Source organism: Salvia hispanica, chromosome 5 (assembly GCF_023119035.1).
Source record: "Salvia hispanica cultivar TCC Black 2014 chromosome 5, UniMelb_Shisp_WGS_1.0, whole genome shotgun sequence".
In the NCBI taxonomy this organism is placed as follows: domain Eukaryota; kingdom Viridiplantae; phylum Streptophyta; class Magnoliopsida; order Lamiales; family Lamiaceae; genus Salvia; species Salvia hispanica.
The window spans coordinates 1-15,013 of record NC_062969.1 but is presented as its reverse complement, the minus strand read 5'-3'; the positions used below and the strand labels follow the sequence as shown (position 1 = coordinate 15,013).

General features: G+C 40.1%; 2 protein-coding genes across 2 annotated transcripts; both read left to right on the top strand.

Annotated features, from left to right (window-relative positions):
* The first annotated feature begins 1,955 nt into the window (after positions 1 to 1,955).
* LOC125188051 lies at positions 1,956 to 3,119 on the top strand. The gene has a single exon (XM_048084789.1). It carries the CDS (start codon positions 1,956 to 1,958, stop codon positions 3,117 to 3,119), a length of 1,164 nt encoding a protein of 387 aa, XP_047940746.1.
* A 4,097-nt stretch (positions 3,120 to 7,216) lies between these two features.
* On the top strand, positions 7,217 to 8,264 carry LOC125188049. Its single transcript, XM_048084785.1, has 3 exons — positions 7,217 to 7,403; positions 7,515 to 7,681; positions 7,875 to 8,264. The coding sequence occupies exons 1-3, from the start codon at positions 7,217 to 7,219 to the stop codon at positions 8,262 to 8,264; spliced, it is 744 nt and encodes a 247-aa protein (XP_047940742.1).
* Positions 8,265 to 15,013: the final 6,749 nt, after the last annotated feature.

Sequence of the window (15,013 nt, the reverse complement as noted above, 5' to 3'; positions counted from 1 at the left end):
ACATTTGATAGAGAGAATTGAAGATTGAAGACTTCCAATCGGAAGATTGAAGTTGCAATTCCATAGATTCATTCTCATAGGAGTATCTTAATCTTTTCTCCATGTATTTCATTGAATCTTGTGTTTCAAACATGGTTTTTGTGAAGAACATGAGTAGCTAAACATTTCTTGTAGAATTCATGGTGAAGATCACTAATTTCATGTATTTGATTATTCTTGGATTTATTCCTTTCAATTGCTTGATCACCATTTGATTGTGTAGGATTAATTAGATTAATCGGGAGATGAAATAATTAATCTGGAAATAAGAATAATTCACACCTTAATACAATAAAACTTGGGAGAGTTGAGGTTTTGAGTGAGGTCTTTGACCTAATCGAGCTTTTGGGAGTTAGTGGTTTTAGGATTAGAAGGGGACTTCAATCCTAGCACCTAATCTGCAGGTTTCTCACCTCGAGAGGGGGTTTAATCTATAATTGTGGTCGACTTAGTAATTCTAGAGACACCAAAAGGTAAGATTGAATAAGAGCTTGGAATTGTGCATCAGATCCTTGAGTTCTACAATTTTCTCCATATATCTTTTTCACTCCGTGTTTACTTGCTTTTATTTATTTATTTGTTCATTATATGCTTTTCGTAATGTTAGAACAAAACCAAACCTTTCCCGATTCTCTAGATAGTAGTCAATATTTGTTCGTGGTAGTTAAGTTGATACAAATTAGTCTCTGTGGGATACGATACTCTTGCTTGCTAATTGCTACACTAGCCCCTACACTTGCGGGTATCACTTGTGTTAAAATAAGTCGAGTCAAGTTTTTAGCGCCGTTGCTGGGCACTATTTTGTGTCGTTAGAGATTAATATCGTGATAATAATTGAGATTATTAGTCTAGATTTTATTTGCTTTATTTTCATTTTTATTTTTGAGTTCTCTAATCTTGGTGTTTCTTTTCTCAGGTTGTATGCGCACTCGTTCTAAAGGTCCACCGAGATTGAAGCATTCAACAGGAGGAGGATCGCCCAGAGGAGGTTGAACCAGAGGATCCGCGTATCTTCACCGGGTCATAGGCGTCCACCCTCCCCCATTCAGAGAACTCCAGTACCTATTCCATCTCCACCTCCGTCACCTATACAGTACGAGCATAATTCTCCAATCCTAATGGAGAACGAGGAGGAGAACACCAATGAGAACCACAATGAGAACAAGAACAATGAAAACAACAATGAGGATAATGTTATTCGTCAACTCCATGAGCAGATGGCCATCATGCAGAGGCAGTTGTATGAGCGGAACGCGAGATCACCAGTTCAGCCCGTGCAGAATCTGTATGCATATAGACGAGTTGCTAATCCACCAATCAATAATGTCGGGATTGCGGCCAACAGCTTTGAGTTAAAGCCGAGATTGATAAACCAGGCAGAAGCACATGCATTTGGTGGAACAGGTTCGGAAGATGCCAACAAGCACTTAACCAAGTTCATACAAATCAGCAACACGGTAAAGGCTAATGGGGTCTCCGATGATCAGATTCGTCTCAGATTGTTCCCTTTTTCTTTGAAGGATGATGCTAGGGATTGGTACGATAACATGGATCCCAACTCGGTCGAAACTTGGGATGCAATGGTTGAGTTCTTCTTGGATAAATACTACCCACCTAGCGAGGCACTCAGGCGCCAAGCTGAAGTCATCTCTTATGCAATGCAGCCTCAGGAAAATATTCAAGAGGCATGGAAGAGGTTCAAATACCTGATGAAGAGATGCCCCAACCACGGGTTAAGCCCGGGGCAACAGATCATAACTTTCCACAGGGGAGCCACTCCGGAGGCAATACGCGAGTTGAATATGAGTGCAGGGGGATAACTCCTTAAGTTGGGAGAAGACGATGCATTAGAGGTGATTGAGAGGGTGGCCTCCAACGATGATGGGTGGAAGAATGAGAGAAGCAAATCCTACAGGATGGCATCCAAGCAGCTCGACTTCTTAACTAGCAAGCTTGGTTTTATGGAAACAAAGCCATCCGGGCTCGAAAGTCAACAAGGGCTTGAAGATGTGAACTACATTCACCATGGTGGCAATAATGGAAACTTCAACATCCCAACCAAGGGGGTTTACAACCACTATGGGAACAAGGTGTATCCCAACTTGCCTTACGGGAATGCCAACAACGCTCTGCAGCCCCCACCAAGATTCCAAGTGTCTAATGGCCAAGTCAAAGAGTTGAAGAAGGCCGAGCTTGAAGAAGTCTTGATGACATTTATAAAACACACAGACGAATGCATGACACAATCTAATCAGAGGTTGGATAGGGTAGAAGCTAATGTGGAAGGTTTGAACATACACATGAAGAGCATCGACACTCAACTCAATCAGATTTGCCAAGCTATGGGAACTCTACCCAAGCCTGGGCAATTTCCTGGTAATACAAGTATCGATCCCATCAAACACAAAGAGTGCAAAGCCATCTGCGCGAGCATTAAACCCGATAAAGTGGAAGAAGGGATGGATAAAGAGACTGCAGATGATAGTGCTTTTGAGGAAGAAGAGAAACGACCAAAGCCACCTCGATTGGAGCCATATACTCCTAAGATACCATTCCTGAGCCAGATCAAGAAGAAGATTGTGGATGAAAATTTTGAAAAATTGTTGGACATCTTCAGGAAGGTGAATGTGAATATCCCACTAGTAGAGGCTCTACAACAGATGCCCAAGGATGCAAAGTTCCTAAAAGACGTGATCTCCAAGAAGAAAAAGTGGGTGGAGTATGAAACTGTGAGCATGTCGGAAAATTGCAGTGCCATAATCCAGAAGAAATTGCTTGCAACGCTCGAAGACTCTGGAAGTTTCAACATATCATGTGTTATTGGTGATGATAAACACACGAAGGCACTTTGTGATTTGGGTGCTAGCATCAACTTGATGCCTCTATCCTTCTTTAGAAAGATGAAAATCGGCACTCTCAAGCCGACTAGAATCACGCTCCAAATGACCGATAGATCTGTCACCTATCCTAAAGGAATCATTGAAGATGTGTTGGTGACTTTATATTTCCCGTTGATTTTGTTGTGCTTGACATGGAAGAACATTGGAATGTGCCGCTTATCCTTGGTCGGCCTTTCTTAGCTACGGGGAAAGCGTTGATCGATGTGTCAAGGGGATAGCTTACCATCCGCATGGGAACCAAACACCATATCTTGTCCATCTACAATGCCATGAAGAGTTCTGAGGTGGAAGAGATTGCTATGAAGAAAGAGTGCAAAGTTGTGCACGTTGTAGAGGTTCAAAAGGCTCAAGTGGCGAAGCCCAAGGTCGAGAACATTTCCTTATCACAGTGTCTATTTGGCCCATGTGGTGGATCAACTCATTGCAAAGGAAGAAAGAGAGAGCCCAAGAAGACGAAGGAAAAGGAAGCAAGAATATCGATCACACCGAAAGTAGAGCTCAAATCAAATGATAACATGGTGAAGAAGACTTGGTGGAAGAAGAGGTTGTTGGCAAGAATGTACCTGCTTGAACACTGATAAGGCTCGTTTTATGCATTGGTTTTGGGTTAAAATTCTGTGCATTTGGGGTGCTAATCTATGTTTATGAGTTCATGTGCGTAATAAATCTGCCAACCTAGAAGTTGCTGTTACCTGACCTGGCAGATGCAAAAGAGATGAAATTGAAGTGAAAATCAGACGTCGTCGTCCGGACCTGGGAGAATTAAAAGTTGGCGACATGAGCAGATTATTTTAAAGTCTTATTCAAGGGCAAAAATGTCAAATTGCCAGAGGGATACCCTAGGATCAGAGCCTCACCTATATAAAGAGCTCAACCTTGAAGAACAAGACAGCCACTTCTACACACACTCTTAGCTCAAGCTCTTGTTCCATTCCTTACTTCCACACTTCAAATTCCTCATTTGACTTGCTGCGCACTTGGAGATGGAGTGATTCCGGCTACCGTGGTGGTTCATCATTGTTTTGCTGCTGTGTAACACCACCTTGTGAAGGCGAAGAAACAATTTTTATCTTGCTTTGTTTAGTTCACTTTCGATTTCAAGCACTCGTTGGTTTTTAGTTTCATAACTCTAGTTCTTGCTTTGATCTACTGGATTTAAACCTATTCCTCGTTATTATGGAAGCTTATGTTGGTTTTTGTTTGGATCTTGTTGAGTTGATGTTTATTTCTTGCTTTTCACTTTAGCTCTGGTTGATTATTGGATGTTTTTTGCGCTTTGCATGATTATGGCTATTTACTTTCTGTTTCTACATCCTTTAGGTTCAGTAGCATAGATCTGTTAGTTTAGGTTTTAAATTCTCATTTTAAGTTTAGATCTGAAGTTTGCTCTGTTTTCATGGTGTTTAATGCTTTGTTTTATCTGCTACTCTCATTTGATTCCCGAAGAAGATGAAGTTTGTTGGTAGTTAGAACCAGATCTGCTTTTGTCAGTACTTTCTGCATATACCTTTGCTTTTTCTGCATGTTCTCCCAGAATCTGTCAGTGTCCTCTGCATGTCTTTTTACTTTTCTGCATGCTTTTCCAGACCCTGGTAGTTTAAGGAAACTTGTCCCCACTGTTTGCTTTGTCTTTGTTTGTCCAAATTAGGAAAGTCTATCTAGTTAAGTTAACTCCAGTTGTCTCAGAACTTTAAAACATTTCGTTTCTCAAAGTCATGCATGTTCCGTACGTTCTCATTTCTTAGACCCAGTAGATAGAGTAGAGTAGATTAAGTCTCTCGGACCCATTAGTTTAAGTTCTCAACCCCAAAATTGCGTGGCAGCAGCCAAACCTCTTTCCCAAAACATCCTCAAATGCAGTTCCGTAACACATCCGTCCTCGTGGGATCGATCCTTTACTTCCCTGTGCTAGTTGTAGTACAGTGGGTTGAGGTTTTGAAGAAATAGAGTGCACCCAACGACCCCTGTCTGATTGTTTCATGATCTTCTAGCCTCTGAAATCTAGTCGAATCCTCTGGACCTGTTAGATTCAGAGATATCACACCGCACTGCACACTACTCTAATCATCTTCAAATGGCGATGTTTCCGGGGATGGATGGTGTTATTTGTGTGTTTGCGAATGTTTTGGTGTAAATAGTTTTCTTATTTTGTTTTCTTTTTGTTTTTTTTAGTTTATAAGCAGGAGCTCCAGGTTCGGACACTGGAACAACTCACCTGGTTAGAGAAGTGCCTGGACAAGTTGGCGGGTCAAGGAAACCATATTCCCAGTTACCACCAGATCAATCCTTACAACAGGAGATCCTGTTGACCTGAGTTCAGAGAGTGACGTGGAATCAACCCCAACAGTTAAGGAGGAACCAGAGTCAACCTTGGAAACAGAGGAAAAAGGTGTTGGTGATATGGCCAACGCAGTTGACGAGGATCCGGAGATTGGCTCTCTCACTGCCCATCTAGATGGTGAGCCTGCCCAGGCTATCGTCTCTACCCAGCGCCAGAGGGCGATCGACATCAAAATGAACGTGCTGGGCGTGCTACCCAATTTCTCGGGTCGGAGGAACGAATGTCCATACAAATTCCTCAACGAGTTCAGTAAGCTTTGCAATATTCAGAAGAGGCCCAACGATACAACAGAGGAGGATTACCGCCTACGCGCAATCCCGTTTGCGTTGAAAGGAGAGGCTAACACATGGCTGTTAAGGTTGCCACCAGACTCAATTCATACATGTAAGGATTTCAAGTTAGAATTCCAGGATTACTTTTTCCCTTCTAACAAAATGAATGCTCTTAAGAAGGAGATTCATGAATGCAAGCAAAAATATGATGAAACGTTGAGTCAATATAGGTCTAGATTTAAGGGATTGCTCAATGCTTGCCCGAACCACAGGATAAGGAAAGCTGAAACCTACTATTTGTTCTATGAAGGGGTGAAACCTTAGTCTAAAGACCAGATGAATACCGTGAGTGGAGGAAATTTTACCAAGAGGAAGGTGAACGAAGCCCGAGAGATCCTGGGAAGATTAATTGATGCAAAAAAGGCATACGATTCACCTCGTACCATCCTAAGGAGAGGAAGTGTAGATGCAGTAACGCTGCAAAGTGAAGAAAGAATTGATGCTCGAGTGGACGCAAGGATGGATGTTAAAATGGAGCAACTGGAGAAGACTATTCTAACCGCCTTAGGGATGAAAAACTCACCAGAAAAAGATAAACAAGCACTGGGTCTAGAGGATGGATACAATTGTTACGGACCTTAAGGAGGGATGGATTTTCCAGCCCATATAAATGCTGTGGGAAATTGGAATCAAAATAAACAGGGCACTAATTGGAACCAAAGACGCTCCGTGGAGGGACAATCCATGCTTCAGGTCGTTTGATGGGAATCAAAACCTTCAACTCCAGATTACTAACTTAGAAGGAAACCAAGGGAGCCAATCCAATTGGTCCGGAAGGAATCAAGAAGGACAGGGCAACTGGAATCAAGGAGGTCAAGGGAACCAGTCCAACTGGTCTGGGAGGAATCAAGAAGGACAGGGTAATTGGAGTCAAGGAGGTCAAAGAAATCAGCCCAACTGGAACAATAAGAATCAGAATAACCAGAGAAACTCATTTGTACCCCCGCACCAGAGGAACAATAACTATCAGGACCAGGGAATCAGTGCAACAACAACCAAGGATGTCAAGGAAACTTTTGCCCACATCAAGGGGGTGGACCAAATCATGGTCAAGGGCCAAGTGGCAGTCAACCGAACTCCAGACCCCAGAGGAATCTGGACAATATGGTCCACGACCTAGTGAGTTCTCAACAACACATGCAGAACAACTTACATGCCAATAATGACGTAGTCCACAAGCTCCAGGATGCTCAGCAGGAAATGAAGGAAGGATTCCAGCCTCAGTAAAGCCACCAGACAGGGCAAATGTCAGCCAGGTTACCCTGAGATCCGGAAAAGCATATGAAGGACCCAAGTTGAAAGTAAATGATGAGATACCAGTGCCAATGAACGAGGATGTTATCCATCCGGTCCAGCAAAAAGAAGATACCAGAGAATGAGAAGCCAGAGCAGAGGCTGATATCCAAGCCGATGATTTGGGGAGACCGTTACCTAGAAAGGATGACCCATTTTTCCTAGACCCGGAGCCTGAGGTGGAAATAGAATAAGTGAAAGAAGAGACTGAAGAATCCTCTAAAGAAGATCCCACCAACGCAGTGAAGCGGGTGAAACCTTTTCCCTACCGCGGAGATGCCAAGAAGAAAAAGGATAACCCCGTGGACTTCATGGAGATCTATGGCAAACTGGAAATCAATCTCCCGTTCCTGGAAGCTATGAAGTTGCCCCCATTCACCAAATTCATTAAGGAATTCATTGCGGTCAAGAAAAAATCCGATGGAAAGATCGTGATCGGGGAGAATGTATCTGCCGTAATTCAGAAGAGAATAATGTCGTCGAAGCTGACTGACCCAGGTATGTTTACCTTACCAATCACTATAGGAGGCGTTAGAGTTGAGCATGCTATGTGTGATCTAGGTACGTCTATTAATGTGTTACCGCTTTCTATATATAAGAAACTGGTAGGAGCAAGAATGACAAATACGAAGGTGGTCATCCAGTTAGCTGATAGATCATGCATTAGCCCTGAAGGAGTGCTAGAAAATGTGATAGTAAAAGTGCATAATTTTCTGTACCCTGCTGATTTCCATGTGATAAAGATGAGTGAAAATGAAACTGCTGAGTCTAGTTGCGTTCTTTTAGGAAGACCATTTTTGAGGACCGCTAAGACTATAATTGATGTTTTTGATGGAACCATCTGTTTATATTACAATGGGGAGAAATCCGCTTTTAACATTGATGAGGCTATGAGGAAACCACTTGATGTGGAAAACCTCCATTTTGTTGATGTCATTAACCCCCTGGTCCAGGAGTTTTATATTGCAGGAACAGGCTGATGCCTCGGAGATGACTGAATCCATGAAAAAAGAAGTTGCAGGATGGTGCGAAGCAGTTATTAAGCAAGGGCTATCTGATGAAGAAATCACAAAGGCAATAATGGACTTCTGTGGCAAATCAAGATCCCCTGGGTCCAAGGGACCAGTCCAACTAGCCAGTGTGAAAAACTTGCCAGAGTTGGATGAGCTAGTCAAGAAAGGTATGGAGAAGAACCCGTTGCCTCCTGAAGTATCCCCTCCAAAGAAAGAGTTGAAGACCCTTCCTCCTGGTCTGAAGTACGCCTACCTAGGCGAGGGCGAATCTCTGCCAGTTATAATCAACGACCATCTGACCCAAGAGCAGGAGATCAAGTTATTGAAGTTGAAGATTGAAGATTGAAGACTTCCAATCGGAAGATTGAAGTTGCAATTCCATAGATTCATTCTCACAAGAGTATCTTAATCTTTTCTCTATGTATTTCATTGAATCTTGTGTTTCAAACATGGTTTTTGTGAAGAACATGAGTAGCTAAACATTTCTTGTAGAATTCTTGGTGAAGATGCACTAATTTCATAGTTTTTATTCAATTAATTTCGTTCTTACCTTTCTCTTGTAGTTATTTGATTATTCTTGGATTTATTCCTTTCAATTGCTTGATCACATTTGATTGTGTAGGATTAATTAGATTAATCGGGAGATGAAATAGTTAATCTGGAAATAAGAATAATTCACACCTTAATGCTATAAAACTCGGGAGAGTTGAGGTTTTGAGTGAGGTCTTTGACCTAATCGAGCTTTTGGGAGTTAGGGGTTTTAGGATTAGAAGGGGACTCCAATCCTAGTACCTAATCTGCAGGTTTCTCACCTCGGGAGGGGGTTTAATCTATAATTGTGGTCGACTTAGTAATTCTAGAGAAACCAAAAGGTAAGACAACTTGATTGGATAAGGGCTTGGAATTGTGCATCGGATCCTTGAGTTCTACAATTTTCTCCATGTATCTTTTCCACTTCGTGTTTACTTGCTTTTATTTATTTATTTGTTCATTATATGCTTTTCGTAGTGTTAGAACAAAACCAATGCTTTCCCGATTCTCTAGATAGTAGTCAATATTTGTTCGTGGTAGTTAAGTTGATACAAATTAGTCTCTGTGGGATACGATACTCTTGCTTGCTAATTGCTACACTAGCCCCGTACAGTTGCGGGTATCACTTGTGTTAAAATAAGTCGACTCATTCATTAAACACAACATCCCTGCTAATTATAACCTTAAACCCAGGCTGATCTCTTAACCAGATCCTATATCCTTTAACACCCTCAGGATATCTCATAAAAACACCCTTTCTAGATCTAGGTTCAAGTTTATCAGTTTTTGTATGCACAAAAGCAGAACACCCAAACACTCTCATATGAGAAATATTGAAAGTTTTTCCAGAGAAAACATACTCAGGGCACTGCCCTAAGAGGGGAACAGAGGGAGACCTATTAATCAGATAAGTAGCCGTCAGTAAACATTCACCCCAAAATTTTTTAGATAAACCAAATTTTGCAAGGCACCTCACTTTTTCAAGCAAAGTCTTGTTCATTCTTTCAACAACCCCATTTTGCTGGGGAGTATAAGGAACTGTTTTATGTCTCTTAATTCCAAAAGCATCACATAATTCATCAATATGCTTATTGCAAAACTCCAAACCATTATCAGTTCTGATAGCCTTAAGTTTCTTTCCATTCTGTGTTTCAATTAAAGTTTTCCAAGAAACAATTTTACTAAAAACCTCATCCTTATGTCTCATAAGGAAACACCAGACTTTTCTTGAAAAATCATCAGTTATAGACAAAAAATACACGGCACCAGAATGAGTAGACACAGAAGCAGGTCCCCACACATCCATATGCACATACTCAAGAATATCCTTACTAACATTAGCAGGTACAGGAGTAGGGAAAGAAACTTTGTGTTGTTTTCCCAGCACACATGTATCACAAAAAGGCAGATCACCATGCACATCAGAATCAGATAAAATAGCATGCTTTTTCAGGATATTAAGGCCTTTTGCACTCATACGACCTAGCCTATTGTGCCAAAAAATAGTTTTATCAGTTTTCACCACATTTGCATAGGCTTTATCACAAGTAACAGGCACAACATTGCACAGACCACATTTCCTCTTGGCTCTAAACAGACACAATGATCATTTGCATATTTTCATGCACCCTTCCGCCCATTTTCCTCCCATGCCAGCATTTTCTAAAGCAGTGCATGACATCAAATTATAACATAATTCAGGAATATATCTTACATCCTTCAAGTTGAGCACAAAACCATTATCAAACTTTAAACACACAATGCCAATGCCACCAATCTCACATTTTTTGTCATCAGCCATGGACACAAAAGTATTAGTCACTGGCTTTAGCTCAGAAAACACTTCTTTAAAAGGACTAACATGATATGTACATCCAGAATCACAAATCCAATCATTTGAAGTAAAGGGACAGGCAGGCAGGAGAGGCATTCACAAATTGCAGATCATGCACCATGAACACAGAGTCACTAACATTGTCATAAGTGGCCACATTCACAAGGGTTTCAACCTAGGTATTATTATTGGGAAACTTATTCTTTTTAGGCTTAGTACAATCTTTCTTGTAGTTCCCAACATCTCCACAATTAAAACACTTCCTATAGGTTTTAGGATCCTTACTTCTAGACCTAGACTTAAATTATCTCCTAGAATTGGAGGTATTACCAGAACCACTACTGGGCTCATTGCCCCCTCTAGATTTAGATCTACCTCTGGCATTTAACACTTAATTATAAGCATTCTTATCAGTAGCTCTCTCCCTAAGTTCAAGTTCTTTAGATTTAAGGGAGCTAATAATAAGGTCTAGAGGAGTAGAATCTCTACCATACTTGATAGTTGTTTTAACATTACTATAGGAATCAGGTATGGCATTCATTAGAGCTATACTAGTGTAAGCATCTATTGTGGTGTCACCAGATCTCTTAATGTCCTGTACTAGCTTCTGAAACCTATCCACATTGTCATCAATATCTTTTGCAAGATCAAGCTTAAATTTAAACAACTTTTCAAGAAGATACATCCTTGATGTCATAGAGGTTTTAGTATACAAAGTATTAAGTAATTTCCACATTTCAGCAGCAGATTCAACCTGATCAACTTTCCTAATCACAGAATTTGCCAAGTTTAACACAATAGTGGCTCTGGCCAACTCATTCATCTCATCCTTCTTATCCTGAGCAGTTTCCTAGGTAAAGAACCCTCAACAACTTTGAAAACCTTTTTCTGAATAAGAATACACTTCATTTTCTGTTTCCAAATAGCAAAATCATTTTTACCATTAAAGGGAATCAAACCAACACGTTGAGCCATTTTCACAAGGACTTTAGCAAGAACACAAGAAGCAAGGCAAACACAAAGCACCTTACACACCTTAGAGCAGAAACATATTCATAGCAAAGAACAGAGCACTTTCACACAAAGCTTTCACACAAAAGAGAGGACCTTAAATCCTTGACTTTCACGAGCCAAACTGGCCAAGGCTATCCCAGCTCGCAATCACTCACTACTGGAGGGCGCAGGGGGTCACTTGAGCAGTGTCTAAAGCTTGGTGGTCAAGTAAAATGAGATCACAAGATCACAGAGAACAAGGACCAGCAGAAACAGAACACAAAGAAAGCACAGAAAGATCCTAAGCCTTTGCCTGAGGCTATCTACCAGAAACAAAGAGCCCAAGCCTATAGATGGCACTAGAACAGAAAAGTAAAACCAAGAGATCAAGCCAATTTACGAGAGCGAACCCTCACTCGGAGGAGGATTCCACTTGCCTACCTCCTTATGCGACTTGGCGTGCCATCCTAGTCTCCCAGTAGCTTTGATACCACTGTAGGGATCAGACTAGGCACGGATTCACTATTTACCAAGACCTCTTTGTTCTTCATTAGGAGAGCTAAGTCAAACTCTAACCACGCGACTGATTTTGTTGATTTATCAAGATTACAACCCGATAACTATTAACTATTACAACAACAATTAATATTCTAGCTAGGTTTCTTGAAGCTTCACCAAAATTCTCCTAATCACCTGCACACTAGACAAACTAGTCAATAACACCAAACAAGATCCTCTCGGATCTAAAGTGAAAGAGCAGATTTAAACCAAAGAACAAGAGAAAACGGAATAGATCAAGAGATGGCTCAGAAACCCGCCAATAACCAAAACTATTCAACAATAAACCAGTCCAAGGGAGCACCGTCAAATCTGACTAGAGATCAACCTCTCACCACATAAATCAACACCGCACAACTCAACCACACATGATTTGGAAGCCTCGAACACACACTCACACATAAAACTTCACACACTAAACCCTAGTTCTTCACAACACTAAGCAACCGAAGCAGTTGCCTTCACCACCACTCACACTTGCTCAATCACTGAAGAAACCATGAGAGACCACACAAGAATGACAGAAGAAGAAGGGAGCTAGAGAATTCAAGTTCTGCAGAGATTAGAGAGAAAGAGAGAGAGTTCGAATGATGAGAGACTGAAGAGTCTCTCCTCACAAAACTAACACACTCAACAATCCAACGGCTCACATCATTGATCTAGGTGAGAGTACACATGGCAACATCTGAAGCAAGAGGTGAAAGAATTGGGCTCAGCCCAATCACAATATTACATGGGCCAAATAAAGAATAAAGTGGAAAATAAAAAAGGTGGAGAGATGAAGAGAGAAAAAAGTAAGAGAGAGTAAATTAGGTGTGGAAAAATGTGTTGACTTTTACTAAAAAGGGAAATGACTCTATTATTATGGAACGGACTAAAGTGGCAAAATGACTCTATTACTATAGAACGGAGGGAGTAAGATATAAGATTGAGTAAAGAAAAAGTAAGATTTTTATTAACTAGATTATTATATTTTCCTATTCAGAGTAGGATTAATCTGTATAAATAAAATTAAAGGATTCGGTTTTTCTTCATCTCATTCTCGTCTCTAATTTTGATATTTTGGTAATAATGGAGAAAGATTTTTCAACAGTTCTACCGCAAGAAATATGGAGAGATATCCTTGGACTAGTTTTTCCTGTGTAAGTTTTGTCCATGCTTTTTATTTCTCTTCTCTTCATTTCTCCTATTTTGATAAATATAGAGTGATTTGGACTAGTGCAATAAATCATAATTTGGTTGTTTTACTCCTATATTATGATTGGGTTTGCAGTAGTATTGCATTTTAAATTTTATAGTACCATTGCTATTTTGTAGTAAGATGGAGGAAGATTTATTGACAATTCTACCGCAAGAAATATGGATTGACATCCTCATAAGACTGCCAATTAAAAGCGTTATGAGGTGCAAGTTTGTTTGCAAATCATGGGGCGATCTGATAGAAGGGTATGACTTTTCCAGGTCGTATATTTCGAAACCATACCTGGCTTTCGGACACGTAGACATGGGATAAGCAGTCTACGACGATATGCGCGAGCCACTTTTCCGATTCCGCTTGGCTCAATCAGGCTTTACTCGCAATCTTAGTTGCGTTACGATTGATTCGGTTAATGGTTTGCTTTTAGTGTGGGATAAATGTCATTGTCATGTATCTGTTCTTTGCCTAGTCAATCCAATAACTCAGTGAATATATCAAGCTTTGTCATTTGCCCGAAGGAACGCGTATATTTGGATTTGGAGTTAGTAAATTAAATAGGCAATATAAGATTTTATTTGGCACTCAATTAAGGCCACGTCATATATACACCATTGGAAGAACAGTGGGTTGGAGAAGCATTGCACAAGTAGTAGAACCATCCAGACATGAGTCTCCTGATGGTGATGCTAATGCTAAGTTTTTGAATGGAAATCTTCACTGGTTGGTATCCGGTTCCAATTTGGTTTGTTGCTTTGATCTTGAAACTGAGGTTTTCACCAATTTTTCTCGTCCTCCTCAAGATGATCATGGTTATGGCGGCCGCAGATATGGTGGATATAGGCTATTCATTTTGGAGGATTCGCTATGTTTATGCGACATTTCAGATAATGTGCATGTTTTTATTTGGAGGATGAACAACTATGGGGATGTGAATTCTTGGGTAAAGGAATATACCTTCGACCAACAATCATATCTTGGTGAAACTGCGCGGCCAAATATCCTAGATTATGTTTTGCTACTCAAAGTGTTGGAAAATGGTGACTTGTTGTTCACGGTGAGTACTGATGATCAACTATTTATCTACTCCCGAAACACAGAAACTGTTGAGCCATATGGTTTTCTTCCACGAATGAGTCTTTGGTATTCTTCCAATATCACCATTTATACCCCAACCTTTCTTTCTCTCAAAAGCATGGGTATTGACAATGTTGGGTCATCAAGTTTTTTATAGACAAAACAAATTCATTGCACTTCAATAGATTTTTGTACTAGTTTTTTTGTTTAAACGGGTTCTTCTACATTTTAATTTTTGTACTATTTCATTAGATCTTTATTAGAATGACTAATATTTCCGTTATCATTTGATATTTATCCAATTTCCACGTCATATCATATTTTTTTCAATTTGATAGTATAAATATGATGAGTCTAGGAGCACGAGAGAGAAGACCTACACGTAAGGAATATCATGCATCCTTATTGTATATAATTTTATGAAAAGGGAAACAGTATTATTATATAGAATGGAAAAATTACTAAATTTAGTAAATTCTTATTATTACAATGGCCAAAAATTTGAAACATAAATGTGATCTCAAGGCCTGAAAATTTAATCCGCGGGTTTCGGGTATTCCCGACCCAGTCCCAATACCCGACGGGTTTTGGGTACCCGAAACCCGAAATTATGGGTTCGGGTTAGGATTTTTCGGGTTTAGGGTACCCGAAACGTGTATTAGGGTACCCGACTAATACCCGGTTAATTATGTATTTGTGATAAATATTTTTATTTAGTATCGGGCCTATGGCCCGTAGGGTAAATCTGGGGTAATTTTATTTAATCACATGTAGATTTAATACTTCTTTACATTCGTGTTCGGTTCATGTTGCATTATTTATGTTCTTACTTGTTATCTTTTGAAAATATATAGTTAATTAGTTATTCTTTCTCCATTTTATTTACATGTTCATTTAACGTCTTAAA

Bases quoted from the DNA above. Each gene is read 5' to 3' on its own strand.
- LOC125188051 (XM_048084789.1), top strand. From the start codon at position 1,956: ATGGCATCCAAGCAGCTCGACTTCTTAACTAGCAAGCTTGGTTTTATG.
- LOC125188049 (XM_048084785.1), top strand. From the start codon at position 7,217: ATGGAGATCTATGGCAAACTGGAAATCAATCTCCCGTTCCTGGAAGCT. The intron at 7,404-7,514 runs GTATGTTTACCT...AGAAACTGGTAG, and splicing joins GTCGAAGCTGACTGACCCAG to GAGCAAGAATGACAAATACG. The intron at 7,682-7,874 runs GTTCTTTTAGGA...TTTATATTGCAG, and splicing joins AAACTGCTGAGTCTAGTTGC to GAACAGGCTGATGCCTCGGA.